The sequence below is a fragment of the Rhinatrema bivittatum genome, chromosome 14 (genome assembly GCF_901001135.1).
Source record: "Rhinatrema bivittatum chromosome 14, aRhiBiv1.1, whole genome shotgun sequence".
NCBI classification, from domain to species: domain Eukaryota; kingdom Metazoa; phylum Chordata; class Amphibia; order Gymnophiona; family Rhinatrematidae; genus Rhinatrema; species Rhinatrema bivittatum.
Genome location: NC_042628.1, coordinates 45338836 through 45366681, shown reverse-complemented (window position 1 = coordinate 45366681; position 27846 = coordinate 45338836). Strand labels below are relative to the sequence as shown.

The following is a 27846-nucleotide window of genomic DNA, read 5'->3' as shown; positions in this document are numbered from 1 at the left end:
CGAACGTTGCTGAAACGCAAGCTAGACACAGTGCCTTGTTAGAAGTGCTGCCATGAGCACAACTATGGAACAAGGCGCCCTGCTTGCTTTCTTTTTTTTTTTTTTTTTGCCTACTTTGCAAAGCGAAAGGCAACCTGTGAAATCACTATCTTTTTCTGTGCATGCCCCTAATAACATCTGTATTTGGGTGCTGCCCGCACTAAAATGTCAGGAGGAGTATGAGGACTCAGACAGGACTGGAGGGTTTCCAGATTCCTGCTTGTCCTGGAACCTTGGCTCCTTTTGTTAGATTTGGGTGAACTCATTTATTTATTTGCCTGGTGATTTTCTTCTCCTTTGGGCTTCCGTCTCCATTGGAACAGGCTATAATGTCCAAAGCCTTTGCAGTGGCCTAGATTTTTTTTCCCCCCTTGTTTATACAACATGCCCACAGCCATTCATTTGGCCAGGGTTCGTAAGACTGCAGCTTATTCAAGAGCCCAATGCATGTGCATTCTAAGTCTGGCCACTAGGGGGCACCATTGTGCGACAGTGAAGCACATTGCCTTGAGTTGTAAGTGCTGCTTCCTCAGCCTCTCTGGCTGACCCAGGCAGCAGAAGCCTGCACTGAGCCACTGGGCAGGCCCTCTGCTCTGTTGTGTGTGGTTTTTTTGGTTTGTTTGTTTTTGTAAGGCTTTTGGAAATCTAGCCATTCAAAGCAATGAAGACAATATGCTCATGCGCCATCTCCTAGATATATTTTTATTTTCTGCAGTGCATGCGGTTTGTACCACATTACATGCTTGATGTAGAGTATCTTTCTGTGAAGAGTAACAATTACTTATCAGCTGAGGTAGGAGCTGCCAATTTTCTGCAGGGAGACAGTTTCTTTTCCTTAGTTTTTAAAGCTTGCATCCTACTGTGCTGTGGTATTTTGTAAGCTTGCGTCTTCCATGTGACTAGGGCTGCACCTCAGCTCAGGTCAACCAGAAAGGCTGAGCCAATCCCTGGTTTTTTCCCCTTTGCAAGCATGAGTTTGTACTTATGACTGTCACATGGATTCCTAAAGAACATCAGGGGTGAAGTGGCAGTCTCCCAAGAGACATGAACACTGCAGATACCAGAATACATCTGGAAGGGCTGTCAGCCAGGACTGGCCCAAAGTTGTCCAGAAATGGGTCAGTTGGCAGTTCTGGGCTGTTCTGTGACGAATCTGTTTCAGTCTGGGCAGGCCTTAAATTCAATCAGTTTTATTATTGGCTGGACATTGGGCCAGTGAGCTGACAATTTACTAGCCTATGGGGAAAAACAGTGACCACATCCAATGCAAGATTGGAAACGTCAATAGAGTTAACCAAATTTCCAAAGGCATTCTTTGCCTCCAGCAGTTAGTTTTAAGGGACTAAATGTACTTGCCATGGTCTTGTGTCTCTGTTGGAGGAATGTGTTTGTGTTGGCAGAGATTTGGGGGGGGGGGGGGGATGTATGGAATTTGAAGGGAGAATGAGGGATGTGTGTATACTCTTGCTTTCAGAAACATCCAAAAAAAAGGCAGGTAAATGTGAAGATGCCAAAAAATCAATTCATGCATGAAAACCTTCACATATATATTGATATACAATTACAAAAGATGTTGTTATGGTAAGGAGTGGAAAGACCTCAAGAGCCTCAATACCTGTTCTGACTGGAACATTATGGTATTTTATGAGGTATTTCAGTCATTGGTCTTAAGCAACCACCGACCACCTCACTTAAAATTGTTTTTGGAATAAAATTTTGTCGCTTTTTTCAAAAAGTCTATTGGAATCAAATTCCTACCGTCAACAAGAAAAAAAGCAACAAAAAATTGACAGCTGGATTTTGCATGCATAATTTCCTGCCAGGGGGATTTTTTGTGCGTAAATGGTCTGTGCACACGTGAAAAAGGACACAGATGGACACCGTCAGGCACATTAAGGCCTTCGTTGTAAAGAAGCCTAATGGATGTAAACATTTTCATGCTGTCATTGACATAGTATCTTGTGACCCCCTTCCTGTGCGATGGTAGCCAATGACTGTACCTCTAACATAATTGCCCCCTCACCCCCACCCTCTTGAGCACTAGCTGCTAATGGCTGCCTTTCAATAGTAATTTTCTCCTTGAGAGCCAATAACTGTGACTCCTTGTTTGTTTGCAGCCCATGGCTACATTTTGTTTGTATGTCTGTGTGATTTTCTTGCATGCTGACAGACTGACTGTGCCTCTCAAGTGTAGCCTCTCTCTCCAAAATATGTTGATAGCCAATGAATGTACTTCTCCCATGATTCCTTGCACTTTCACAGCCAATGTCTGTGCCTCTTGCTTGTGCATGTTTTCAGAACCAACGGAAGCACTAGGCGAGCTAGGCCTGGACCTAAGGCGCTGCCGCTCGTGAGCCAATGAGGCAGAGTGAGGTGGCCGCTTCAGGCGGCAGAATTTTGAAGTGGCAAAAAGGGCCCCTTCAAAATTCTGCCCAGCCCCCGCCTCAATCTGCCCCCCCCCCCCCCCGTTGCGCCACCCTCCCGGCCCCTCCAAGACTCACGAAAACCCCTGGTGGACCAGCGGGGGGCCCTGAGATTGATCTGCTGCTCCTGGGCCATCTGCTGCCACTAACCAAAATGGCGCCAGTGGCCTTTAGCCCTCACCATGTGACAGGGGCTAGTGTTGCCATTGGCCGGCCCCTATTGCATGGTAGGGGCAATGGACAGCCCGCACCATTTGGTCAGTGGCAGCCGATGGCCCGGGAACAGCAGATCGCTCCTAGGCCCCCCGTTGGACCTTCAGGGGGTTTTTGTGAGTCTTAGGGGGGGGGAGGGTGGAAAAGTTATTTTGGGGGGGGGGGGGCGGCGACGTGGTCCCTGCCCCTGGAGGTAGGAGGCGGGGGGCGGGGGCAGTGCATGGCAGAAGGTGCCTAGGGCGCCTAATTCCCTTGCACCTGCCCTGCAAGTTTTTGCTCTAGCTTTCCTTGTGATTGCTGGCAATAGCCCTTGCTCACCATATTGACTGCATTAGTATTCAGCTTTTTTTTTTTTTATCTGTTCTTATAGTGTGACTTTTGTCCCAAAGTCCTCATACAGCAAAGTTCATAAACTTTAAACTTTGATTGGCCAAACTCAGTGTAGTGGCCCTCTGTCAGTGGTCCACGAATCCAGGAACTTTTTCCTCTCTCCAGGGATGACCCCCATTCCCCCCCTATAAGTCACAGCTCCCTAACCTGTGGACCTTCAGTCTACCCTCAGTGAGTCCCAAGCCTGAAATTGCAACTGCAGGCTGAGCTGTGTCTGTTTCTGTCCCTCGACAATTTTTCCCCACATGCTACCTGTAGTTGTGCTCCAGATTCACCCAACACCTCTTGTTCCCTGCAGGCTTGCTGGCGAAGAGGAAATGGGTGAGATTCCAACACCTGTTGCAGAGCAGAAAACAGTTGCTCTGTTCCCTTCTTCGGCCCTTCTCATCCCTTTCCTGTGGGCTTCTTGAAGGGGATGGGCTGTAGCAATAAACAGAGAGAGGCTCAGAGCCTTCTAGTGTCACCCTGGAAATCCACAATTGACTGAAATTCTTGGAGTAGATTCCAGTGCAATCTGGAGAGTTTCCCGGTGTGGTGGTGTTGGGGCTGCTAGTAAACACTGAAAACCAACAGCCAGAAAGAAAAAGCAAAGTATTGTCCTAGGACAGCAGGATGTTAGTCCTCACATGTGGGTGACATCATCAGATGGAGTCTAGCATGCCACTATCCACTCGTCCAGGCGGGGTCTCTCTTCAGTCTCATAAGTAGATTAGGAAAAAATAAAGTAACAAACTATAGGAACACAACATCCTGCTTGTCCTAGGAGAAAAATCTTTAGTCTTTTATTATAATAGGAGTATTGCAAATTACCAAATGTGGAATAAACCCCAGCTCAGCTCTTCTAAGCTGTTATATTTTATTTTTATTTATTTATTAAAGGCTTTTATATACCGAATTTCTTGATACAAATCAAATCAGCTCGGTTTACATCGAACAAGTAGAAACTATAACCAACCAAACAGTAGAGACGATTTGAAGGAGTATAAAGTTATATGCTGTTAAATATGTCACCATCTCTAAACTTACACACCAATGGGTTAGTTTATTTACATAACATTTGCCAACTGACTGACATAATTTTACCTGACTAGGGCTTATTTTTGGAGTAGTGCTTATATTTCGAGCATCCTGAAAAATCATGCTAGGGCTTATTTTCTGGGTAGGTCTTAGTTTCGGGGAAAAAAACAGTAGATAGCCAAGAAACAAGACAATGAAGAAAACTAATATAGCTTATGATATGCATAATTGTTATCTAAACCAATTTGGGTGCAGTGGTTGTTTTTCCTGGGGAATGTGTGGTTAACTCCAGATTCACAACCCTGGTATTTAATTGCTGAAGTAATGAGCAGTTCTGATTTGCTCCATCATGCTTTTGCTTTCTTGTGTTTATGCTGGTCTCTTTCTCCCCAGCCTGGCCAACATCCCACTGACGCCAGAAACACAGCGTGACCAAGAGCGGCGGATACGACGGGAAATCGCCAACAGCAATGAACGCCGACGAATGCAGAGCATCAATGCCGGCTTCCAGTCCCTGAAAACACTCATTCCACACACAGATGGGGAGAAGCTCAGCAAGGTGAGAACTGCAGTAATCTCAAAATGCAGGTGCCCTGGAATAGCAGGGACCATGCAGAAGGATAGAATAGAACACCAGGTTTCCAAAGAATAGAAGGGACTATGCTGAAGAATCAAGGGGTTCTTGGACCCATTGACTTTTCCTTCCCCTTAGCGGAATGCAAAAAGTCTTGGCCTTGGTCCTTATGACCCGCATCTCCCTGGTCATGGTCTGTTGTGCCTCACCTAATTTGTGGGAGCAGCTGACCGAAGTGAAAGCTTAGCATTGACTCCTAGCAGGAGGTGGAAGGAGGTGGGTGAGATAAAGGACTGCAGTAGGTGGAAGAGACTGTAAGGTGAATTCTCTTGAGCTTGTCATCTTTGCACCTCTTGCTGTCCCCAGGCAGCAATCCTGCAGCAAACAGCGGAATACATCTTCTCCCTGGAGCAGGAGAAAACCAGGCTACTGCAACAGAACACGCAGCTGAAGAGGTTTATCCAGGTAACATGGCTTGCAATTCCCTCCTTCCTTCTCCCCCCACGACCACCTTCTTGATTCTTAATGTCTCTGCCTCTCTGTTTCTTACTTCTTGCTTCTAGATGTGTCCCGCCCATGGTTGCTTGAGAAGGGCTACAAAAACAGTATAAGGACTGCAGCAAAACCCCTATGAGATGAGGCTTTAGGCCCTGCCTATGTATACTTTAAGAGGAGATGTTTAAATACCTGAAAGATATATAAATAAAGCAAAAGAAACCAATATTTTTCAGTGAAGAGAATGTTTTAGATCAATGAAGTTCTAAGGAAGTAGACTCGATAGTAATGTCAGAAAACATTTCTTCATGGAAAGGGTGATAAGACCCATTGTGCAGCCTTCCAAGGGAGATGGTAGAGGCAAAAACAGGAACAGAATTTAAGAAGGCCTAGGATAAGCGCAAAGGATGCCTGGTTGCAGAGAAGTGACAGGAATGACAGAGATCAGCTGGCATTGTAACGGGAAGTAAATTAGGCCTGGATGGCCCCTTGTCACTGTGCTCTCTGCTTCTCTGCCACCTTCATGGGTTTGGGTGTGCACCTCCTCAGTTTGAAGGCGAATTTAATTCCATGGGCTTCCAAACCTGTGCTCAAGGCAAGTTCCAATTCAGGTACAATAGGTATTTCCCTGCCCCCGGGGGCTTGTAGTCTTAAGTTGGTACATGAGGTAGTGGAGGGCAGAGTGAATTGCCCGAGGTCAGAAGGGAGAAGCAGCTTCCCTGGTCCCAAGCATGAGGTCACGCCTCTACTCCTATTCGCTTTTGGCTTGATTGCACCCTTTCCTCTCCCCTCCCCTCTCTGATTGCAGGAGTTGAGTGGTTCTTCTCCCAAGCGGCGGCGGGCAGAGGATAAAGACGAGGGCATTGGCTCCCCGGATATCTGGGAGGATGAGAAAGCAGAGGACCTGCGCAGGGAGATGATAGAACTGCGGCAGCAGCTGGACAAGGAGCGCTCTGTCCGCATGATGCTGGAAGACCAGGTGATGGGGTGCCCGGGTTATAATTGTGATGCAGCGGCAATAAATATGCAAATGACAGGGATAGGGCTAGTTACTTTTGAGCTTTCCATTGAGCTTTTGTTGTGTCGATTTCTGTTACCCACATACTGCACTGCAATGTCTTCATCAGGCAGGAGGAGAAGGCTGTGACTGTAGGGGAGTTACGCAGAGATTCCAACAAAATAAATTCCCCATTTGTGATGTTCTTGTGGCAGAAAGTTTCTTTATATTTGTATAAACTGGTGCTTGTTTGCTGGGGGTTGCTTTAAAAGCCCCGGTGCCCCTAAGTGATGTCCTGCTGGCCCCCACCCAGTTCATGGTTGCAGCAGTTATGGGGGGAAGGGGGTGGGTTTTAACTTTCCACCAACCAATGGTGTGGGCTCCTCTCTCTCTAATTGGCTGGCAGGTGCGCTCCCTGGAGGCTCACATGTACCCCGAGAAGTTGAAGGTGATCGCGCAGCAGGTGCAGCTCCAGCAACAGCAGGAACAGGTGCGGCTCCTGCACCAGGAGACAATGGAGCGAGAGCAACAAAGCCAAAGCCAGGTGAGAGCTCCCATCCTGCTGCCCGGAGCCCTGGCAGTGCTGCTCATAGCTCCTCCAAGTGCCGCCACCACCATATCCCTAGATCCATGAAAAACCCCATTGCCGCCACCATCTGTTTCCCACAAACTTCACCGCCTCCTTCTACTCCTTCATATCAAAGCAGGTGAGCCACCCCAGCTCTCTACTCCGAACCACAGGAAACCTGGTGTTCACTTGGAAGTCTGAGAATTCCCATGTTGAGTTCCCCTTTGTAAATGGATCGTAGTTGTTCAACTGAGATTTAAAATATTTTGCCTGCCGGGTTAGTGATCCCCAAACTGGGGAGGGGATTCTGGATCCACTGGTGAGGCCCAGAATGAATGCCCCTATTGTGCTCACGCAGTCAAAAAGATCTAAAGAACAAAGCAAGGTGGCTTGGAAATCTTGCTCATCCCATCTCGGTCCATCTCTGAGAGACATTCCTCTTTCCTTTCATTCTGTATCATATCTGAGGGAAGACCTGCTGTGCCTCTCATCCCTTGTGCCTTTTCTCGCACCAAGTCAGCAGAGTTGCTTACCTGTAACAGGTGTTCTCCAAGAACAGCAGGATGTTAGTCCTTGCACATGGGTGATATCATCAGATGGAGCCCAGTCCAGAACTTTGAACTCAGAGATTCTAGAACTTTCAAACATGCCCTACTGAGCATGTGCAGTTGTAGTTATCACGCTGCCCCCTAGGTAGAGTCCCTCCGTCCATAATTTAGTTCATACAGGGAGAAACCCTGGGGAGGCGGGTGAGTTTCGTGAGGACTAACATAAGAACATGCCATACTAGGTCAGACCAAGGGTCCATCAAGCCTAGCATCCTGTTTCCAACAGTGGCCAATCCAGGCCATAAGAACCTGGCAAGTACCCAAAAACTATTCCATGTTACCATTGCTGTCCTCAGAGAATGCCTGTTACAGGTAAGCAACTCTGCTTTCTCCAAGGACAAGCAGGATGGCAGTCCTCACACATGGGTGATTCCCAAGCTGTAGGCTGTCCGAGCAGGACAAAGCGGAAAACTGCACAGTGCTTGAAAGTATCACCTCTCTTCCTTTTGCCTGTGAGGCAGCCGACCCACAAAGGGATCTAGGTAGGAAAAAAGTTGGTTTCTACAAAGAGAAAAGCATAGAAAAGACAGACATAAAACCCAGATGTGTAGAAGAAGCGCCTAAGGCAGGGGAGAGATGCGAGTGCCAGTAAGAAACACTCCGTATCATGGAAAACGTTACAAGCAGGGTTTCATATCAGTAAATCCCGACGACGACATTAGGTCTAGAACCTCCTGGATACAGGAAAAAGTCTAGTGATGTAAACAAGAGATGGACTCTTGGACGAAGACTGCATAGTTTCCTTCGGTGTTATAAGACAACTGAAAAACCAACTGGGGCCCAAGAGCTTCCCAGAAAGAAACTGCGGTCAACTGGAATCTGAAGGACAGACTGCATCTGCAGAAGTGCGCCTAAGTTTGGCTGATAGGCACAATGGACAAAAAAAGCCAACAATGCTTGGAAGCAATAACGGCATGGTCTGCGACAGACCCTACATGTGCCAAAGTACCAGACATAGTTGTCCATGCAGGACAGCATCAAGAGTTTCAGGGATGAAAGGCAATCTCTGAATGGGCTGCTAGCCCAAACCCCCATTCAGGGAGATAAGTTAGACCCGAAGTTCACCCACACTGCACCCTATCAAGGACAGGGCTATCCATCCAGTCTACAGGATAGTTCAGGTGAGCAGGAAGGCACTATGGAACTGACCTAGTTCAGTTTGAAAAGCTAAATGCAGTACTGTCTAGAACTTGGCAAAAATATAGGGGCAAAGTGGTGTATTTTTTCCCTGCAGGTATACAGTAAGAAATACCACAAATGCCCTAACTTTGCTTCCCCTCCCCTCGATATTCCAACTGGAATTCGGAAGGAGCAAAGAACACAAGGCTGCAGGGGTAAATGCAAGCCGCCAGGTTTTACATCTTAACCCTAAGTGAATAACTCACTGTCGATTCCAGTAGGGAGTTAACCACTGAGCGTCCTCAGCCTGCTTGGAACAGCTTAAACTGAGAGCGAGTCCCCGAGGGAAGAAATCCAGAAACACTCCACCAAAACAGGAAGCCCGGGTGCCGCAAATGCAAACCTCTGAAGAACAGGATTTCTTCATTGGCCAGAAAACCCTAAGGGTACTAGGGCAGGGTCAGTGTGATCTCGGAACAGACTGTTCACCAACCTGGCTTAGGTATTAATACCTCAGCCATGATTACATATACTTCCCTGAAGGAATGGAACAACCATTGCAAGAACCAGGACTCTCCTTTCCGCAGACAAGGTTAACAATAAAATAGGGACGTATAGATGGACTAGAACCCTCCCCATTGAGGTAGGGTCCAACGGGCGAGAATGACTGGCATTAGTGGTCCTTCATGAAAAATGCCCATTGAGCTCAGCAGTATCAAAGGTGACTCCTGGACAGGAGAAACCCCTAATCTTCACCGGGTTGCTACCCCGAAGAGGAGACTCCTAGTATGATAGGGCGACTGAATCTGGATGGCTCCCTCACGATATGGACCTGTAGGACCTTAGGATGTTCTAAGGAGATCGCTACCGCCCAACCTGCTCTCAGATCCCGCAAGGAACAGAGAGTGGCTGCTAGTCAGAAGCAGTGACATTCCTTCTCCGGGAAAATGATCTTGAGGGACACCCCTTGTAGGGGTGGACAACCAGGCGTCCAGAGGGAAACCCATAAGAGTCGCCCTGGAAACCCAGTTGTATCTCCTCTTCCTGAAGGGACAGGAAAGCAATGTGAATTGGGGCTTCCTTATTCCGAAAAACCTTCCAACTCTCCAGGTGAGAATTGGTTTAGTCACGGATTGCTGAGGTTCAGAAGTGACCAAATCTGCCACTTGCAGCCACCCTCAGATGGGTACGCTACCACTGTAATCAACGGAGGAACCCCCAGCAAAAATGGTCCAGTGGTTGTTGCTGTCCTCTGGTCCTGGCCTACAAGGATATGCACTGATTCAAAAGAATTGAGGCTCCAATTAGGCAATAAACCTGCAAGGGATGGAGCTTCCCCATAAAGGGGGTTTCTAATACAATTGAAAGACATAGTCCTCTCGTGAGGAAGGAGAAAACTCTGGACACTACCCTCCTGGTATCCACTCCTCTAGGGGTTTGACCAGGAACGCAATTTTAGGTCAGTCCTGTGGCTGCGGAGCACAACCTATTGAGCTTGTTATGACTGAAACACACAGACACACCCATATAATAGAGGACAACTGGAAGAATAGTGCCTTCCGCTGTAAAAGCATGCTGACTAGTACTCATACAGTAGTATCCCATCTTATGGATGGCAGTTCACCTACGAACCCACTCACCATGCTTGTGGATAGAATCCCATGGCACAGCAAGGACCAAGCACCACTGGTTAGTGTCTGTGGCTGCCCACTGCTAAAAAGCAATCACAGAATGTGTGATTTCGCCTTCTTCACCGGTGCTCCCTAGCTTATAGTGCAGAACAGACGAGGAGGCTGATACTTTGAAGGACCACAGAACCCTGGCATGGCTGTGTACTGCCCCAACAGAGAGAATGCCACCTGCCAGTGCCCGAGGCGCTTGGAGGAGATGACCCCTGCCGTACCCAACTGCACATGCTGCATGCCACTGTCGCACTAACTCCCAATGGAGTGAATAGGAATAGTGTGTCGATGGCACCCCCAGTACCACTAGGGCTCTGATTATGGTATGGTGGCGTTCTATAATGCTGTCTCCATGGTATCCCCAGTACCTGATAACGCTCCAAGAGGCTGAACATAGCCCTTGAAATTGCGTCGGGAATGCCTCACCACTGTTTCTCTCATGGATCGGCAGCAGCAAAGTCCATGGTGACAGACTGTGCCCATGGTGCTCTGCGGTAGTATCTGGCGGCATCCGACCACATCCACTGGTGCCCACTGGACGGCGCCCATAGGGCCCATAGCACTGTCATGCTCACCAACAATAGACCGCATCAATGACACCAAACAATGCTGCACCCAGGGCTTCGATGGCACTTGACTATGTCTTGACCAGTTCAGTGTATATAGAGCCATCCTTGGTGCCCCAGTGCCCGAAGGCATCGATGAAGCAACAGTACCAAGGATGTCAGAGGCACCTGCAGGCAGAAGCTTTGCAGCCCCAAAATGACCCTGACACGCCTCATCCATGCCCAAAGGAACTGAATACCGGCATAATCAACTGGTTCGCCTCAGCTCACCTATATGTCTGAGGGCGTTGATGCTGCAAGCTCAATGGCGTCCCTCACCAGTAGCTATGGCTGACAATAGCTGCGACAGCAACCCTAGCACTCATTAGCACTGATGATGCACAAAGCCAGGTAGGACCTTTTATGCCTCCGATCCCAGCAGCTCAGGGCCCCCAAGATCATTGGCATCCATGGTACCCAATAGCCATAGGCCAGTGATGAGACAGCATGATGCCCCTCGGTGCCCCATCTCGACACTGCAAAGGAGCCTCATGGACACCGGACCACTGCACCGGGATTCCTCAGTGCTCCAGAGAACTTTGATTAGATGGCCCAAGTTCATCCAAGGCCGAAACTCCTTTCACCTGAGGGTTTCAGTGGCACTCGAGGTCTCTCAGGATCCCTGGCAGTTGATGGCCTTGAGGGTGACAGGGTACTCAAAGGCAATCCCAGTGCCTCATTGATGGTGCTAGACATTGTCGAGAGTGGAAATGAAAGGCATCACTGGCAAACACGCTCAATTGCCTCTATGGCAGACCTGCATCTGGAGGGCATTGATGGTATCAAGACAGCTCTGCACCGCAATGGCATCGAGGATAGCCACCCATGTACCTTGATGGGATCAAGGGCATCGATGGCAGTCCTGATCCCCGACAATAGAGGTCGGTGCCGTTACTCCATCACATTGAGATCCAAGGCGCTCGATGATTCCGGTGCATCGGGACTCTACAGTGCCCACAGATGCCTATGGCAGAGAAGGCCCTTACGGCATCGAGGGTAGTCACATATCTTGATGGCGTCGTGATCATGGCGCTCAACGGCAGTCCTGGTCCTCAACACGGGCCTGACATCAATGTGTCAGATCATCAGTGCTTTGGTCACAAATGTGCCTGGGCAACTGATACTGGGCAAGGCACGAAAGGTGCAGCAGCAAGCTGCTTGCCCAGGCTCCTGCTCACTCTTTCTCATAAGAAGACTGCACTGCCATTACAGGCAAGCAGGATGGGAGGCTACAGGGCTTCTGCCCGTGGAGACTAGTTCCTTTGAATGTGGGGAGGATGAGCTCTCCAACCACAGGATCGGTGTGGTCCTTGATCTCTTAACTTAACTGAATCTCCATTGATGCCGATCGTTCGGTGAAATGATGTGGAACTCCTGCCTGGGTAGAACTTTGGTGAGTTCCCAGGCTCAGCGGCCTACACAGATCACCCATGGACTGCATTCAGTCAGTCCTGCCAGCACCTGACAAAGTTACAAAAACACAGAGCAAGAAGAGGACACAGATACTGCAGGTGCAGTATTTATTTAATAAGGGATAGTATTAGACTCTGCCATCTGCATGGTGACTAAGGCCTGCCATGTAGCTGGCAGACAGTGAAAAGAAGAGAGGAAAAGAAAATACCATAAGGGAAAGGAAAAACAGCTGCAGCTCTAGTAAAAATTACTTACAAAAACTGTGAAGAGAGAGCAAAGCTGAATACAGTGACACACACGGCTCCACAGAAAAAAAAGAGACTGGGAGACTCTGCCTAGGGGGGCAGAGTGATAACTACAGCTGCACGTGCTCAGTAGGGCATGTTGAAAAGTTCTAGAATCTTTGAGATCAACGTTCCGGACCGGGGCTCCATCCGATGATGTCACCCATGTGTGAGGGCTACCATCCTGCTTGTCCTTGGAGACTCTCATTGTGAGGTCCGTGGAGGGTTTTGGATCCTTGGTCCTGGAGGTATGTGACTGGCGCTCTGGCAGAGAGCTTTCCGATTTGTGGGAATGGTGAAAGTAGCTAGCAATGCTAGTTTTCAGGTATGGTGGGTGGCGCTATACCGAATAGAGGTAGTCATTGGCTACCTGGTAGATCCACCCTACCTGCGCAGCTGTTTTTAAGTGCTAGCCAGCAGGGACTTCCAGTGGACAGGGTCACGCTGGAAAACACTGAACTGTGCTGGATCTCCTCCTTTTGACATTCTAGTTAAGAGGAATTCACATTGTCGGACTATTTTGTTTGTTGTTGCAGTTTATAAGTCAGGAATCCTATGTTCTGCTTGGACTTTGTTTTCTTTATTAAACGCCCCTGAAAAGGTGTCCCTGTTGTGAGGTAGCTAAGCTAGACCCTGACACTGATACAGGAGATCCCTCGCCAGTGAGGGCATGGGGCTGTGTTTATTTTGCAGATGCAGCATTTAAACCTGTGGCAGCCTCTGTACTGTAAATTGCATTTTGTGCTTTGTGGTGTGTGCGATCCAATGAGGGACTCGCAAGCCTTGTCGAGCAGCAGTGAAAGGGCTCCCCCCTGAAGGCCATCATCTCGGCATGCACAGCCTGAGACACTAGTGAAAGTGTGTGCTCCCTGAGGAGGGATCTGTCCTATGGTAGCTGCCTTGCACCACCATTCACTGGTCCCTCGTGCTTTAGGAGTCTTCAGGCTTTGATGTGGAGGAAGATATGATGATGACGACATTTTAGTTGATGCACTGGTGGTAATTGGATCCGATTTTTCATTGCACCGCAGCCTGGAGCTATCCAGAGACTGAAGCTTGACCATGAGTCGTAACTAGATTTGTGGGTTTGCCACGGTTGCTATGGAAACCCTGATTCTCTCCCCCCCATCGCCTATGGTTCTTGCAGTGTGCGCTCTTTGGGTCTGCAGCATTGCTGCTGCTGGTAGCAGTCCGATGAAGGGTCATTCTTTCAGGCTCCTTTCCTAGAGCTGCAGTGCCGGTTGTCTGTCCAAAAGCCGCCGTATCCAAACGCCTTTCATTAAAATGATAAAGAGCAGTTTGTTCCAATGCTTCCCCAGATGCCAGCAGTGCAACTGCATTTCTGAAGGGGAAAAGGTCGGATGTTTGTGTGCCAGGACTGATCCTGATTTCCCCCATCACTGGGAGGCCTCAGCCGGGAGAGAGTGAAGGCGGTGCAGCCTAAAATGGAGCTTTCCCTGGTTGTATTCTCTGAATCTTCCATGAAGTAGCAGGGGCTGAGTATTCCTGCAATGTTTCCAGCTGTGGAACCTCTGGCTCCAGTGCAGCAGCAGTGGTGTGGATGGCTCTCGGTGCCTTGTCTGCAGCAGTCTTAAGGAAATGTATTTTGGTGACTATGTAGGCACTGTAAGAATTTGTCACTACATTTTTTTTTTTTTTTTTTTGGAAAAACATTTTGGAATGTCTCTTCCTGTCTTATTTCCCCCACCTTTTTTATGCTTTTGAATCAAAAACGGAGCCCTGTAAGATGACAGACCCCTTAGAACTTGTCCTAATGAAAGTACACAGCCCAGCTGTTAACATCCTGCTGCTTTCTCTGGCACTGTGTAGGCCTCCTGGGTCCTGTGGCTGCAGGTCTGCCGTGGGCAGAGCCGGCTGATAACCACTTCCTCCAGGTGCTTCCTGGCACAGTGTTGGACTTGCTTTACTCGTGTAGCTGATTCCTGAATGTTTCTACGGAATAGAAGCTCTCCTGCACAGTCACAGCCTTCTGCCTGATTTTTTTTTTCTAGAAATGTCACAGCGCAGTTTATAGGGGTAACAAATGCTCTCTGCCCTACAATAGTTTTGAGGTGACAGCAGTGTATTCTTGTGTTTTTGGTTTTTTTTTTCTCCCCACCCCCAACAGCTTCTGTCTGCACATCTGCCGCCAGCACCAACCCATCACCCCACTGTGATAGTACCAGCTCCTGCTCTTCCACCTCCCCCTTCTCATCATGTTACTGTGGTAACCATGGGGCCTTCTTCCGTCATCAACACAGTCTCCACGTCTCGGCAGAACCTGGACACCATTGTGCAGGTGAGTAAGTTCCCCTGCGGTGTGCTGGGGGCGGTGTGCTGGGCCGGGCACTGCGCAGGCAGCCTTTATGTAGGAAGAGGGGCAAGAGTGCACTGAGCCCAAAGTGAGATGTGTGTGTTTTCCACAGAGATGTACCTGGTAGGTGATAATATGCAGTAGCTCTGTCATGCTGGAAGCCCTTGCAGTATAAACCACCCTGGGAATGGGGTCTTGGTGCTGGTTTATCAGATAAGGCAATAACAGAAGCATTTTCTGACTTGTGATGCACTGCAGGTACAAAATCAAGGTTGCCGATACTCACTGTTAGGGTGAAGCTTGCATCTAGTCCACAAATGCCATCCAGGTCAGTTTTCACAGTAATGCCATGGGCAAACACGAGCAATACTTGACACCACTTCTGCTTACAGGTTTTTAACATCAGTGCACATCAGTGCCTACAGGCAGGGCCGGTGGAAGCACTAGGTCTGGGACTAGGGCGCCGCGAGCAGTGGTATCCTGAGGGGAGCCAGTGCCCCCGGGTGCAGGGAGGCTCATGCGGCCACCGGTGGCCCTCATCCCACTGGTGGCTGAGCAGCGACACATAGCACGCAGGCAGATCGGCAGGGCCGTGGTGGAGCTCACGACACCACGGCCCGAAGAAAAAGGTTGTGTTCAAACCTGCAGGTGCTCCTCCTCCTTCCTGCCCGCACGACCCCGGAAGAAAACATTTGCCAGAGCCGCGTGGGCAGGAAGGAGGAGCAGCATCAGCGCATGCAGAAGAGGAGCAGCCGCCGCGGGCCACCGTGAATCCCAAGTCGCAGCGGCCCGAGAAGAGGAAGAGGCCCGGTAGCGACTCGTGAACAGGGGGCCCAGAGGTGAGAGAGAGACTGAGGGCCTGTAGAAAAAAGAAATAGAAAAAAAAGACAATATAAAAGGAATTTCCTGTACATACCCAGATCAGTCCAGACACCTGGGTTTTGCCTCCCCTCCAGCAGGTGGAGACAGAGAAGTTTTTTCAAAACAACCCTGCCATATATAGCGAGGTGCCACCCATGGTACCCCAGTCTTACTCTGTCTCCAGCAGGTGGCAGAGGTGCAAAACCCATGGTCTCTGCTGATTACCTGATGACAATTAGGGTAGTGGAGTTATCAGGTTGAGAGTCTGTGCCTTTAATTTAATTAAAAAAAAAAAAAGTTTGAATGGAAGCTGAGGAAGGACTGTGGTTCTGTTAGTCTCCCAGGAGGTTGCTAGGTCCTGAGGGGACCATCCCTCCTGGTCGAGGCCACTGTTTGGAAGGTTCGAGGACTCTGCCTTCGGTGATCAGCAGCATCGGGGTGATACCGGGGAGCCCGGCTCACTCACCCCTACAGGAGCAGGCCCTGTTACAGAACCTGGGACAGCGATCGGGCAATTTGATATATGTGCTGTTTTGAAATATTTTATTGGTGTTTGGGAAATTTGTAAAAAAATGTATATGATTTTAATTAATAGAAATTCTATTTATCAGTAGTTTTAAAATATTCTTTTATTATGGTGTTACTATTATAATTGATGCTTTATGTTTCTTGATTTTATTTGTTTTATGAGGAGTGGTGGTTCTGTTTTTCCATTGTTAATACACAGAGTCTGGCTTCTTGGAGTTTCCATTTCAGTTTTTGTCTAATTTGTGCTCCTTTATTTTGTATTCTGTATTTGGTGAGAGTCTGTCTCTGCTCTGTGTGTGTGATCATGATGAGAGATTCTGCTAGCATGTAGTGTCTGTATAGGGATCTATAGCAATCGGGTTTGTTTTGTTTCCTCAGTAGGTGGTGTATTGGTATTCTAAGACCCAGTGTAATATTTACCCTTGCTTTTTCATAGGTAGGGTTATTGTTGTTTGAGTCCTTGGTGTTATTACTGTTACGTTACGATGGGACTGCAGTATAGATTTTCAGTGTCTTTTTTGTGGGGTTTTGTGTTAGTTCACAATGTGCCTGGCAGTGGAAGGTGTTTGTGCTGCTGTTACTGTGAGGTGACACCAGAATTTGAAAATATCTTTTACTATGATGAGCTGTAAGGGAAACATCCAAGCTCCATTGTTTGGGGGAATTTCAGTGGAAGCACAGAGTTAGAGAACTGGAGGTGCAGGATTTATATTGACATTCTGTCCCTTCCTTTATATTCCAGACTTCACTCTCATAGCCATATAGAATTAGTTGAATGAGGCTATCAAATAATTTTATAGTGCAAAACTGGCCAGCTTTTTAAAATTATGCAGAAGACCCTTTGGACTTCTTTATTAACACTTTTTTTTTTTTTTTTTTTTGTAACCAATTTTAAAGCAGGATCCATGCTATAGAGGTGGGTGTGATGAAGCAATGTCATTTTGGCTCCCCCCCCCCTCAAAAAAATTCTTCTGTCTAGAGATGCCACTGATTTTCTGTGACCTTAAGCATTAGTACAAGAAGGATTAAGGGGGGGATGCTGGAGAGGCACACAAATGCATTAGCCCTATATGAGAGTTGTTATTGTCATGGGGAAGATTTGTTTTATATTACTTTTTTGATTCTGTTTTTGAATTTGCCTTCTTAGTTCGCCGTAGATGCCCTATCCAAGTATAGGTTTGATAAAGTTTGTGCTCCATTGTTAGAATGGTTTTAGTTAATAGGAAAGGTTATTATGGTAGATGAACAGCAGGCTAGCACTTCAGGTGCACACGAAGGGGGCGCACAAAGGGGCAAGCTCCTCTGTTGCACCCCTTTGTGCACTTCAAGGGCGCGCACCCACCAGAGACCCTTGGTACGCCACTGGGTGTGAACCATATGGGGCCGCAAGCGGCAGCAAAGAGGAGCGGAGATTTGGCGGGCTGCAAGCAGGGCCCAACCTGCTCACGACCCAGAAAACCACACAGTTGGTGGGCGTGATCGAGAACGATGTAGGAGTTGGGGCCAAGACCGGGGGGGGGGGGGGGGGGGCGCAAGGGAGAAGGCTCGCCTAGGGCACCTAATCCCCTTGCACTGGCCCTGCATACAGGACTAAAATGAGCTCATGGGTCTTCCACCAGGACCCCACACATCATCTCGCCTCTTAGCCCTCCAAATACTAGGAACACCTTTTCAAGGAGTCCCAGCATGTCTTTTAAGGACCAGTCAGGATCCTCCAGGGTAGGGCCATACACCAGTAGTCTAAATCTGAGTTTCTCAGAGCCATTCTGTGGCTCTATCCATAGCATACCAGCCCTGAACTGAGCGGATCCCGGTTCAAGGCCAGCCGCAACACTTTTTGCCCTAACAAGCTAAGGGCTAAGCAGCTCTACTCCTTAACAGCCACAAATATATAGGGTTTTGAGGTCCGCTATCCACACAGGAAGGATAACTTTAAAAAAGCTTCACAAGCGCCCAATTATGCGTGTCTAGGGGCCCGCGTATGTATTTTATATCGTGCATGCAAATACACGTGCACAATGTGAAATACGCGTAATGTGCAAATCTATCCTACAACATGCTCATGTATCTTTCAGATAGGCGGCATGCATTTTCAACATAGATGGATAAGTTTCGACTTATCTGGCTAAGTGCTGGCAAAACTGCTATTTCCTAGCGTGTAGCAGATGGATTCAGGACCAATGGGTATAGTGTGCTCCTGATAGCAGTTGGAGACAGTCAGATTTCAATCTGACGTCAGCACCAGTACAATTATCCGTGCAGGAAGCGCCGCTCTTCAGTATTTTTTGTCTCCATAGCAGTTCGGGACTCTATACACGCTTGCTCAGCGTTAGAGTATTCAAACCAAAGAAGAAATCTTACCTCTCCAGACGAGCCCCGCTCTCCTGCGGTGATACCTAAGGGTCCCTCCCCCAGTTGAGATTACCTGAGGTGATTTCCGAGATCCCTCAGAGGTAGGCCTTGGTCCGGCAGCCGGTTCCCGGCGTAGACTTAGACCCCAGCAACGGGAGTGGCTGAGAAGCAGCGGGTGCAATACCAAGCAGCCGGAGACCACCCGGAATGAAACCGGGAAACACCGAGACAAGGTAAGGTAGAAAACTTTTTCTAAGTCTCCGGTCTCCGAGGCTCGGATAGCCGCACAGATCGCCTGCCGGCGTCTGTACCATCGGGTTGATCAGACCAGGCCGGGCTAGACCCCGATCGGATACGAGGTTCCTCCCACATGGAGACCATCTTGCATGTGTGGTTGCTGATGCCATTTTGCCGCTCTGTCCGCCTAACTGAATTGTGCGCACAGGGTCGAGCTGGGCACACAAATTACTTGTGCGCACAGTGGCGCGCGCATAGGTGCCGTATGCACAGCTACGCGCACAACTGTGCTGGGCGTACAAGTTAAGGCTGTGCGCACAGCAGCGCGCGCATCTCAGTGAGTGAGCATCCCGGCCTATACGCGCATCTTGGGCACACCCGGAGCGCATAGCTAAGCCTCCCAGCGTGCACATTTAAATGCACAGACCAGGGTTTCAACTACCTACGCGCACAGAACCATAGCACCACCGGCCAAGAAAACCAAGGCACAAGCCCTCTGCCTAGCCTGCCACATAAGAGCAGCGCAGCACGAGGAGGCCACGGCTCTGTGTCTAGTGCGAGGAGGCCCTGGGAGAACCCTTCCCAGCCAGTACAGGAATCCGGACCTCTCTATCCCCAGCACGACCCTCCCCCAAACGGGATCCCTTGGGAACGCAGTGGCCTTTAATCTAGACCCAGGATCCTTCTCCTGGGTAGAATTCTTTAAGGGTCTACACACCTTTGTCCACATGCAACCGCCAGACACATCCGCCACCAAAGGACCCTTGCCTCCCAGGGCCCTCCAGGCCTTCCAGTGATGTGTTCCCCCCAGCCAAAAGCCTCACTGTAGGGGACACGGACACCTCGGACGAGGATCAAGCCCCCCTGGAGGAAGGGGAAATACCTCCAGGAACGGAACCTTACCGAACCATGAGGCGTTTCTTCTCCAAAGAAGAGATACCTCTCCTAGAAGGGCTTCATCAGGCCGCCTGCCATTTCCCCTTGCTGCAAGCCGTACAACAGCTGATCAACTTGGAATGGGATTCCCCGGAGGCCAGTTTCAAAGGGGGGTGGGCCCTGGAACCCTCAGCCAAAGATCTACTAGTGTTCCCCAAAGTGGACGCCATGGTCTGCGCGGTCACAAAGTGCACTACCATCCCAGTTGAGGGAGGAGCGGCACTCAAGGATGCCCAGGACAGATGTCTGGAATCCATCCTTAAACAGTCATTCGATGTATCAGCAATGTCACTACAGATTGCTGCCTGCTGTGCCGTGGTAACACACGCCTGCTTATCCATGACCAGGAACGCCGCCATGCCTGGCGAAGCACTAGAACCAGCGGTATCCTTCCTCACGGATGCGACCTCTGACCTGGTGCGCACCTCAGCCAGGGGCGTCTCATCCGTAGTGGCAGCCAGAAAGCAACTCTGGCTCCGAAGTTGATCAGCCGACGCAACCTCCAAGACGATACTCACGAGAATGCCCTTTAAAGGAGCCCTCCTGTTCGGAAGCGAACTGGAGAAGTTAGCCGACAAATAGGGCGAATCGCCAGTACCTTGGCTACCGGAGGACAAGAACAAAAGAAGCCAACGCCCCTCTCCCCGATTACCTAGGCGCAGAGGATCACAGCGTTTCAGGCAGGCAGGGGCCAGTCCTTTCAGAACAAACACAAGAGGGGAGCCGGCTCTGGCACAGGCCCCAGCTGCACCCCACAATGAGAATCAGCCGACCCATCCACAGGAAGAAGCCATAGGGGGCAGGCTTGCCCTATTCTACCAAAGATGGGTCGAGATAACAGCGGACAAGTGGGTCCTGACCATCATTCGAGAGGGATACTATCTGGACTTCCACAACATCCCTCCGGACAAGTTCATGAAATCTCCTTGCCGCGCACCCTCCAAGAGGACGGCAGTGGAAACCATACTGGCCAAATTACTCGCCCTAAAGGCCATAATGCCGAAATACTGGACACTATTCTGTCTATTTTATCATTCCCAAGAAAGAGGCAACATTCCGGCCCATCCTGGACCTCAAGTCTGTCAACAGATACCTGAGGGTACCACACTTCTGCATGGAAACCCTGCGCTTGGTCATAAGGGCGATACAGCTGGGAGAATTCCTTACATCCTTGGACCTATCAGAAGCATATCTGCACATCCTGGTCCATCACGAGCATCAGTGCTTCCTGCGCTTCGCGATCCTGGACCACCACTACCAGTTCCGAGCGCTACCCTTTGGGCTTGCCACAGCCCCTTGGATGTTCACCAAAATTATGGTGGTAGTAGCAGCGACACTGAGGAAAGAGGGAATCCTCGTACACCAATATCTGGACTATTGGCTGATCAGGGTAAAGTCCCCAGAGGAAAGTCATCAGGCGACCACCAGTCAAGGCTCTACTGGAGAACCTCGGGTGGATTGTCAATACAAACAAGAGCTGCCTACAGCCCTCCCAATCCCTAGAATACCTGGGAGTCCGGTTAGACACCAGACAAGACAAGGTCATTCTTCCCCCTGCGAGGAGAAGAAAATTGACGAACCAATTGCGAAACCTGCTAACAAGTCTTCGCCCCAAGGTATGGGACTACCTCCAAGTCCTCTGCCTCATGACATCAACCCTGGAAGTGGTCCCATGGGCAAGAGCTCACATATGATCGCTACAGCGCTTCCTACTGTCACGGTGGAACCCGATGTTCCAGGACTACTCTGTTCGCCTGCAGCTCCCGGAGGAGGTGCGGAACCAGCTCCAATGGTGGCTACAAGAAGACCATCTGAGTAAGGGAGTAAGGCTATCCCCACCAACCTGGATCTTGCTCACCACGGACGCAAGCCTACGAGGGTGAGGAGCCCACTGCCAGGAACTGACGGCTCAGGGGCAATGGGACAAGAGAGTCTGGATGGAACATCATCAGACTGGAAGCCTGGGCGGTCAGACTAGCCTGCATACGGTTCAGTCACAGACTCCGGGGCAAATCTGTCAGTCATGTCAGACAACGCCACAACAGTTGCCTACATAAACTGCCAGGGAGGAACCAGAAGCCAACAGGTGTCCTTGGAAATAGATCCTCTAATGGCGTGGGCGGAAGCAAACCTACAAGGGATCTCAGCCGCCCACATCGCGGGAAAAGACAACGTCACTGCGGACTACCTCAGCAGAGAAAGTCTAGACCCAGGGGAATGGAAGCTGTCGACCACAGCCTTCCAGTTCTTAGTAAACCGCTGGGGAACCCCAGCCATGGATCTCCTGGCAACCTGGTCCAACGCCCAAGTTCCCAACTTCTTCAGTCGCAGATGAGAACCAGAATCCCAAGGGATCGATGCCCTTACCCAGACCTGGCCACAGGAATGCCTGCTATACACTGTACAGGTAGACCCTAGAAGAAAGTGTGTCCTGGTTTGCCATAGATCCAGGACTGAGGAGAGAGGTCTTGAACGAGTATATGTGAATCATTTATTTACACTTTCAGATAATAGAAGGACTAGGGGGCACTCCATGAAGTTAGCAAGTAGCACATTTAAGACTAATCGGAGAAAATTCTTTTTCACTCAACGCACAATTAAGCTCTGGAATTTGTTGCCAAAGGATGTGGTTAGTGCAGTTAGTGTAGCTGGGTTCAAAAAAGGTTTGGATAAGTTCTTGGAGGAGAAGTCCATTAACGGCTATTAATCAAGTTTACTTAGAGAATAGCCACTGCTATTAATTGCATCAGTTCATCAACCAACCTCTTCCCTTCAATAATAATAATTCTATAATATATACCAATACAAGGGATGCTTGTGTCCTGGTATTACTTATGTACGGTGGCTATTGTTCAAGGACAGCCAATTTTATGGGTGTCCTTCTTTTTAGCCCCGTCTATTAATCTTTATTATCCAAAATTCAATGTAGATTTTCTATTTTGTCTTTTACTTTTTTATCTAAAAAGATCCCCTTATCTCCCCGTTTTATGAGGCGACCCGCTACTTGTTTGTCAAATCTTATCAGGACATCCGTCTCAATTGCTTCTCGCGGGGATCGCGTCTGCCTGCCCGACATGGGCCATGTTTCGGCACTCTTGTGCCTGCTTCAGGGGCTACGGGGGGGGGTTGTGCTGTGTCCTAAACAGGTACTTGATATCTGTTAGTTCTCCAGTGTCATGTTGATAATGTTCCTACAGAAGGCACGAGTAGGAACATTATCAACATGACACTGGAGAACTAACAGATATCGAGTACCTGTTTAGGACACAGCACAACCCCCCCCCCGTAGCCCCTGAAGCAGGCACAAGAGTGCCGAAACATGGCCCATGTCGGGCAGGCAGACGCGATCCCCGCGAGAAGCAATTGAGACGGATGTCCTGATAAGATTTGACAAACAAGTAGCGGGTCGCCTCATAAAACGGGGAGATAAGGGGATCTTTTTAGATAAAAAAGTAAAAGACAAAATAGAAAATCTACATTGAATTTTGGATAATAAAGATTAATAGACAGGGCTAAAAAGAAGGACACCCATAAAATTGGCTGTCCTTGAACAATAGCCACCGTACATAAGTAATACCAGGACACAAGCATCCCTTGTATTGGTATATGTTATAGAATTAATTGCATCAGTAGCATGGGATCTTCTTAGTGTTTGGGTAATTGCCAGGTTCTTGTGGCCTGGTTTGGCCTCTGTTGGAAACAGGATGCTGGGCTTGATGGACCCTTGGTCTGACCCAGCATGCCAATTTCTTATGTTCTTTTCACCCTTCAGCAGGAAAATGACCTTAACACAAAGCTTAAGTAACATTGGAGTGGCTTGGCAAGAAGAAAATGAATGTCCTCAAATGGCCAGCCAACCGCATGCCAAGTTAAAGCAAATATCTACTGAAACTTCTTCCAAAAAGTCTGCGTATAGATTCAACGTAACTAGTCTGTGATCCATTCTGAAACGTTAGACCTGCTACTGAAAATACCCTCTCTTTGGTATCAGGAAGGCTTACTAAACACATTGATGGAACATCTAAAAGACCACCTTGGGCTGACCTGAGCATGCGTGATGGATTGCAAATACGCAATATGGTATTAATCCCTGGGACGACGATATTGCTGAGAAGTTTGTGGGTTTCAGTTGCCACTTTATATTTAATTCACCTTTCACCTGGTAGCCAGTGAAGACCACGTAATCTAGTGTCTCAACTTTTTTTTTTTTATCTGGGCAGCTGAATTTTGAATAATCCTAATGTAAGCCAAATTGCAGTAGTCAAAGCTGGAGAACAGTGGAACTTGCAGTACTGTTCAAAATGTGACTGTCTAGCAGAGGCTTGTGTCTGCACATTAACTGTAATTTTAAAAATCCGGCCTTAACAGATTTAACTCATCGCATATTGACAGGTGTGAATCTAAGGTGAGCTCAAGACTCTCTTAACATACGACACAATGGGTATTTGACAATCCTGAAAACTGAATGTCATAACTAATATTTTCAGATAAGGATCTAAGGATGCATGACTTGGCTCACGTGTAAGTTCAAGGCAAGCTTGTTGTGAAGAAGCCATTGCTTGACAGCTGAAAGCTGCACATCGTTGGCATACAGTTCATACCCTGCACTGAGGCTAGCAAGTAACTTACAAATTGGAGCCCTATATATATATCTTAAATGAAGTAGCTGGCAGGGTTGACCCTTGGGGAACATTAGTGGAAATGAGATGCCAGGTAGATATAGCTGTATAAATTGTTGGGATGTGTCGGCAAGGTAAGATGCAAACCAGTTTAGAATGGCACCCGATGTTCCACACGCCCTAAGATGAGAAATTAGGATCTGATGATTGCGAATATTGAATGCAGCAGATAGATCTAGCAGAACTAATCCATAGTTCTAGCCACAATCAAACCCTCGTCTGAATGTATCAATACTAGATAATAGCAGGGTTTCTGTATTAAAACGATTTCCGTATAATCAAGCAGAAAAATGGAATACTCATTTATTTGCTTCAATACAAGTTGATTCAATAACCTTCATCAGGAAGGGCAGAGAGGAAATAGGGCGATAATTAGCAACATTAGCCGAGCCAAGGGAGAGTTGATTAACAAAGGTCATACAGAGGCTTTTTTTAAGCCAGTGGTGCACGAGCTTCCTTCTGCTGGAGAGAGACTGAGACAAGCTGGCTAGTATCGTCTCTGCCAGCCCTCAGACATACCATGGTGCAAAGATTTAAAGGGCAGGGTGACACATTCATTGCTGCAGTAGTCTGAATTTATTTCTTGCACTGTCTCAAGGTTGACTTGGTTCCACTTTATTTCTACGCGTTGGTACCAGTAGGAAATCTCGCATAAACATTTGCAATTTTATCAGAAAAAGAGTGAAAAAAAAAATAATCAAAGCGAGAAGGCATCAGTCCAGAGCGGTTCCTTAGCCGTGAGCTCATGAGGGCCGTTCCCATCCTGTTGGAAGAGCACTACCTTGGCTGCGTTCGTCATCCTTCTGCATTTGTCCAGTTGCCTGTAATTACTTGTACAATATTTTAATAATTGTTCTGACATGATGAAAGTAGAGTGAAACAAGTTCCTATTTAATGCATTTAGATTTGTATCTTTATAGACAGCACAATGTGTAAAATGCGAGGCAATGTCTCTCTAGTCTATACTATTGCTTTCTGGGCCATTTAAGGGGGCAATTTGTAGACTGCCCACTTTTGGGTTAAGTCCGTGGGCATTTCTTCCCCCCCCCCCCCCCTGCAGGATTTGCAGAGAAAGCATGAGCAATACTTTCACGTTGCTGTGGGGGCTTTTGCACCGGTTTTCTGTGCGGGTAGATTTTCCATGGAAAACAGCACACACATTTGAAAATTGAAATCCTTGCCTGTCATTTCCCGATCCCGCCCAGAACAGCTCCTCCGGCAACGCCTCCTCTAAATTGGCAGTTTAAAAGTCGTCCCCCCCCCCACTTGTAGCTGCGTTTATCTGCATAATTCACCGTTTACCTGTGTACATGGCTTAGAAAACTGTCATTTTATAATGAGGAATTCGTGCTGTAAATGTGTCTGAAACCAGTTCTGAAAAGATATTTTGAATTCCTATAAAATAACGGGGCTGATATGTGGCAAACAATGCTAGTGCTATGGCAGGGGAAGCTCCCCCCCCCCCCCCCCCAGCTCCTCCCTCCTCACCTCCTACAAGGCGCCCCCTCTCATACATCACATACGCCGAAAGCACACAACCTCTTCCCCGCTGAAACTGCCCGCTATGTTTATCTCTTGATCACGTCTTCTCATTATATTCACCTCTAATCCAAGCTACTGACATCTTTACTAATCTTCGCCAAATCCTGATACGCTCCATACCACCCTTACCAGGCCCCAAAAACAGTTACCTCCGCTTCACGGACACTCATTGGATTCATGGCTGAGCCACTGTAAGCTACATTATTTATGTTTTTATTCTATAAAATACCCCTATAGAACGCTTCGCTGTAACCCATCTTAGCTATATCTCAACCATTGTAGATAACATTATTTATGCTGTTGTATTCCAAGACACAACACAACCTGTTGGACTTAACCTTGTTCCCGTTTGTTACCGTTGCTGCTAAAGCTACTGTTAGAATTAATCATGTGATATCATACTATACGTTGAAGACATATTGTTCTCGTTTCCGATTGTTATTGAATTATTGAATTTGAATTTAAAATGTTAAATAAGAAGCATTCTCGAAGTTATAATGTAAATAGGAAGGCCCCCCCCCCTTCCTAAAGCCAAGTTACAATGTAAACCGATGTGATATATTCCAGATCAAACACCGGCATATAAAAACCAACAAATAAATAAAAATTACAAACGAGTCGTGCATCTTGGTGCACAGAGGAGGTTTTGAAAGGCGTGCATACGTGCAAAACACCACAGTCGCAGGGAGGGAGCAAGGTGTAGGGGCTGCTGTTTTATCATCTCATGTTCTGACCTTTTCTCTTCTCTCCCCAGGCAATTCAGCACATCGAGGGCACACAGGAGAGCCAACTGCAGCTGGAGGAAGACAAACGGCGGGCGGTCATTGTGAATCCAGCCCGGGCGTGCCTGGAAGCCAGCGACTCGGATACCGCCTCGGACCTGGCGTCGGAGGATAGCGATGCCATGGAGCAGAGCCGGGAGGAGACGCCGCAGGGGCCGGAGCTACCCTGACGTTGGAGCCCCCTGCTAGCACAGAGGGAGGGGAGTGGGCATCTGCAGAACAGATGCAGAGAATTTTTACAAAATACAGTCTGAATTTTTGGGTCTCTTTTATGACCTCACGATTACTGTAATTCATAAGGAAGCAAACAAACAAAGGCATTCATACCCCAAATCTCACACGAGGGGGAGGGGGCCGTTGCCAAGACATGTCACACAGCTGCGGCTACCAGCGCTTTGGGAAAATTTAAAATCAAGAAAAATCTTTCCAAACCATGAAATGGAACACCCACTAGAAATTCTCTCTTTTCCTTTTAAGCACTTAAACTTCTAAATTTTTTTTTTTTTTTTAATTTTCATGGGGGTGGGGGAAGGTACAAGGTCTTGCCCCATTCTGAGTCCTTGCCTATCCACCCCAGAGCCTTCCTCTCTTTATTTCTCTTGGGTGTAGCCTGGTGCTGTGTGAGCTTCAGTCCCTACAGCGCAGGCTCCTCTCGCCCTCCATCTACAACTTGCTTCTGTATCAGTTGTGTTTTGTTTGTTTGGGTTTCATGTTTTGTTTTTTGTTTTTTACTTTGTTTTTTTTTCTTCGTTTTTGTTATTTTTTACAATTTGAGGTTGTGTGTTTATTGAGAAGCTATTATATTTTGTTAAGAAAGTGACAGAAAAAAACCCCTGCAAGGCGTGTGCCTTTGTAAAGAAACAGAATAAAGTTTGTACTTTGTTTTTTAGAATCTGAGTCGCTGCTGTGAATTGGAGGGGGAGGGTGTCAGAGCTGGTATTGCAGGGATTCCAGCGTGAAGCCTAAACCCTCTTCCTCTGGGAGAAGGATTGGTTTAGGATGACTTTGACCTAACCTTGGTGAAGAAGGGGCTCTGGTTGAGAGGGCTTAAGGACGTAGCTCTGGCAGGTGCAGATGAAGGACCATGATGGGGGGAAGCTGGGCAGGCTCTGGTTCTGATTTAAACTCATAATCCCTGGAGAAAGGGAAAAGCACTTTTTCAAGCCTGCCTAGTAAGTGTCCTATTGC

At 48.2% G+C, this 27846-nt stretch overlaps 1 protein-coding gene across 5 annotated transcripts in view; it reads left to right on the top strand.

The window, feature by feature from the left end:
* Positions 1 to 27547, top strand: part of TFAP4 (transcription factor AP-4) — a 57843-nt gene extending 30296 nt beyond the window's left edge. For 4 of the 5 annotated variants that reach the window (XM_029576765.1, XM_029576768.1, XM_029576769.1 and 1 more), the window contains exons 2-7: positions 4476 to 4641; positions 5023 to 5121; positions 5960 to 6130; positions 6555 to 6692; positions 14556 to 14726; positions 26631 to 27547. In XM_029576765.1, coding sequence (XP_029432625.1) covers positions 4476 to 4641; positions 5023 to 5121; positions 5960 to 6130; positions 6555 to 6692; positions 14556 to 14726; positions 26631 to 26828 — 943 coding nt within the window. In that variant the 3' untranslated portion in view covers positions 26829 to 27547. The remainder of the gene's footprint in view (positions 1 to 4475; positions 4642 to 5022; positions 5122 to 5959; positions 6131 to 6554; positions 6693 to 14555; positions 14727 to 26630) is intronic. The other variant, XM_029576767.1, reaches the window with a different exon arrangement.
* The last annotated feature ends 299 nt before the right edge of the window (positions 27548 to 27846 follow it).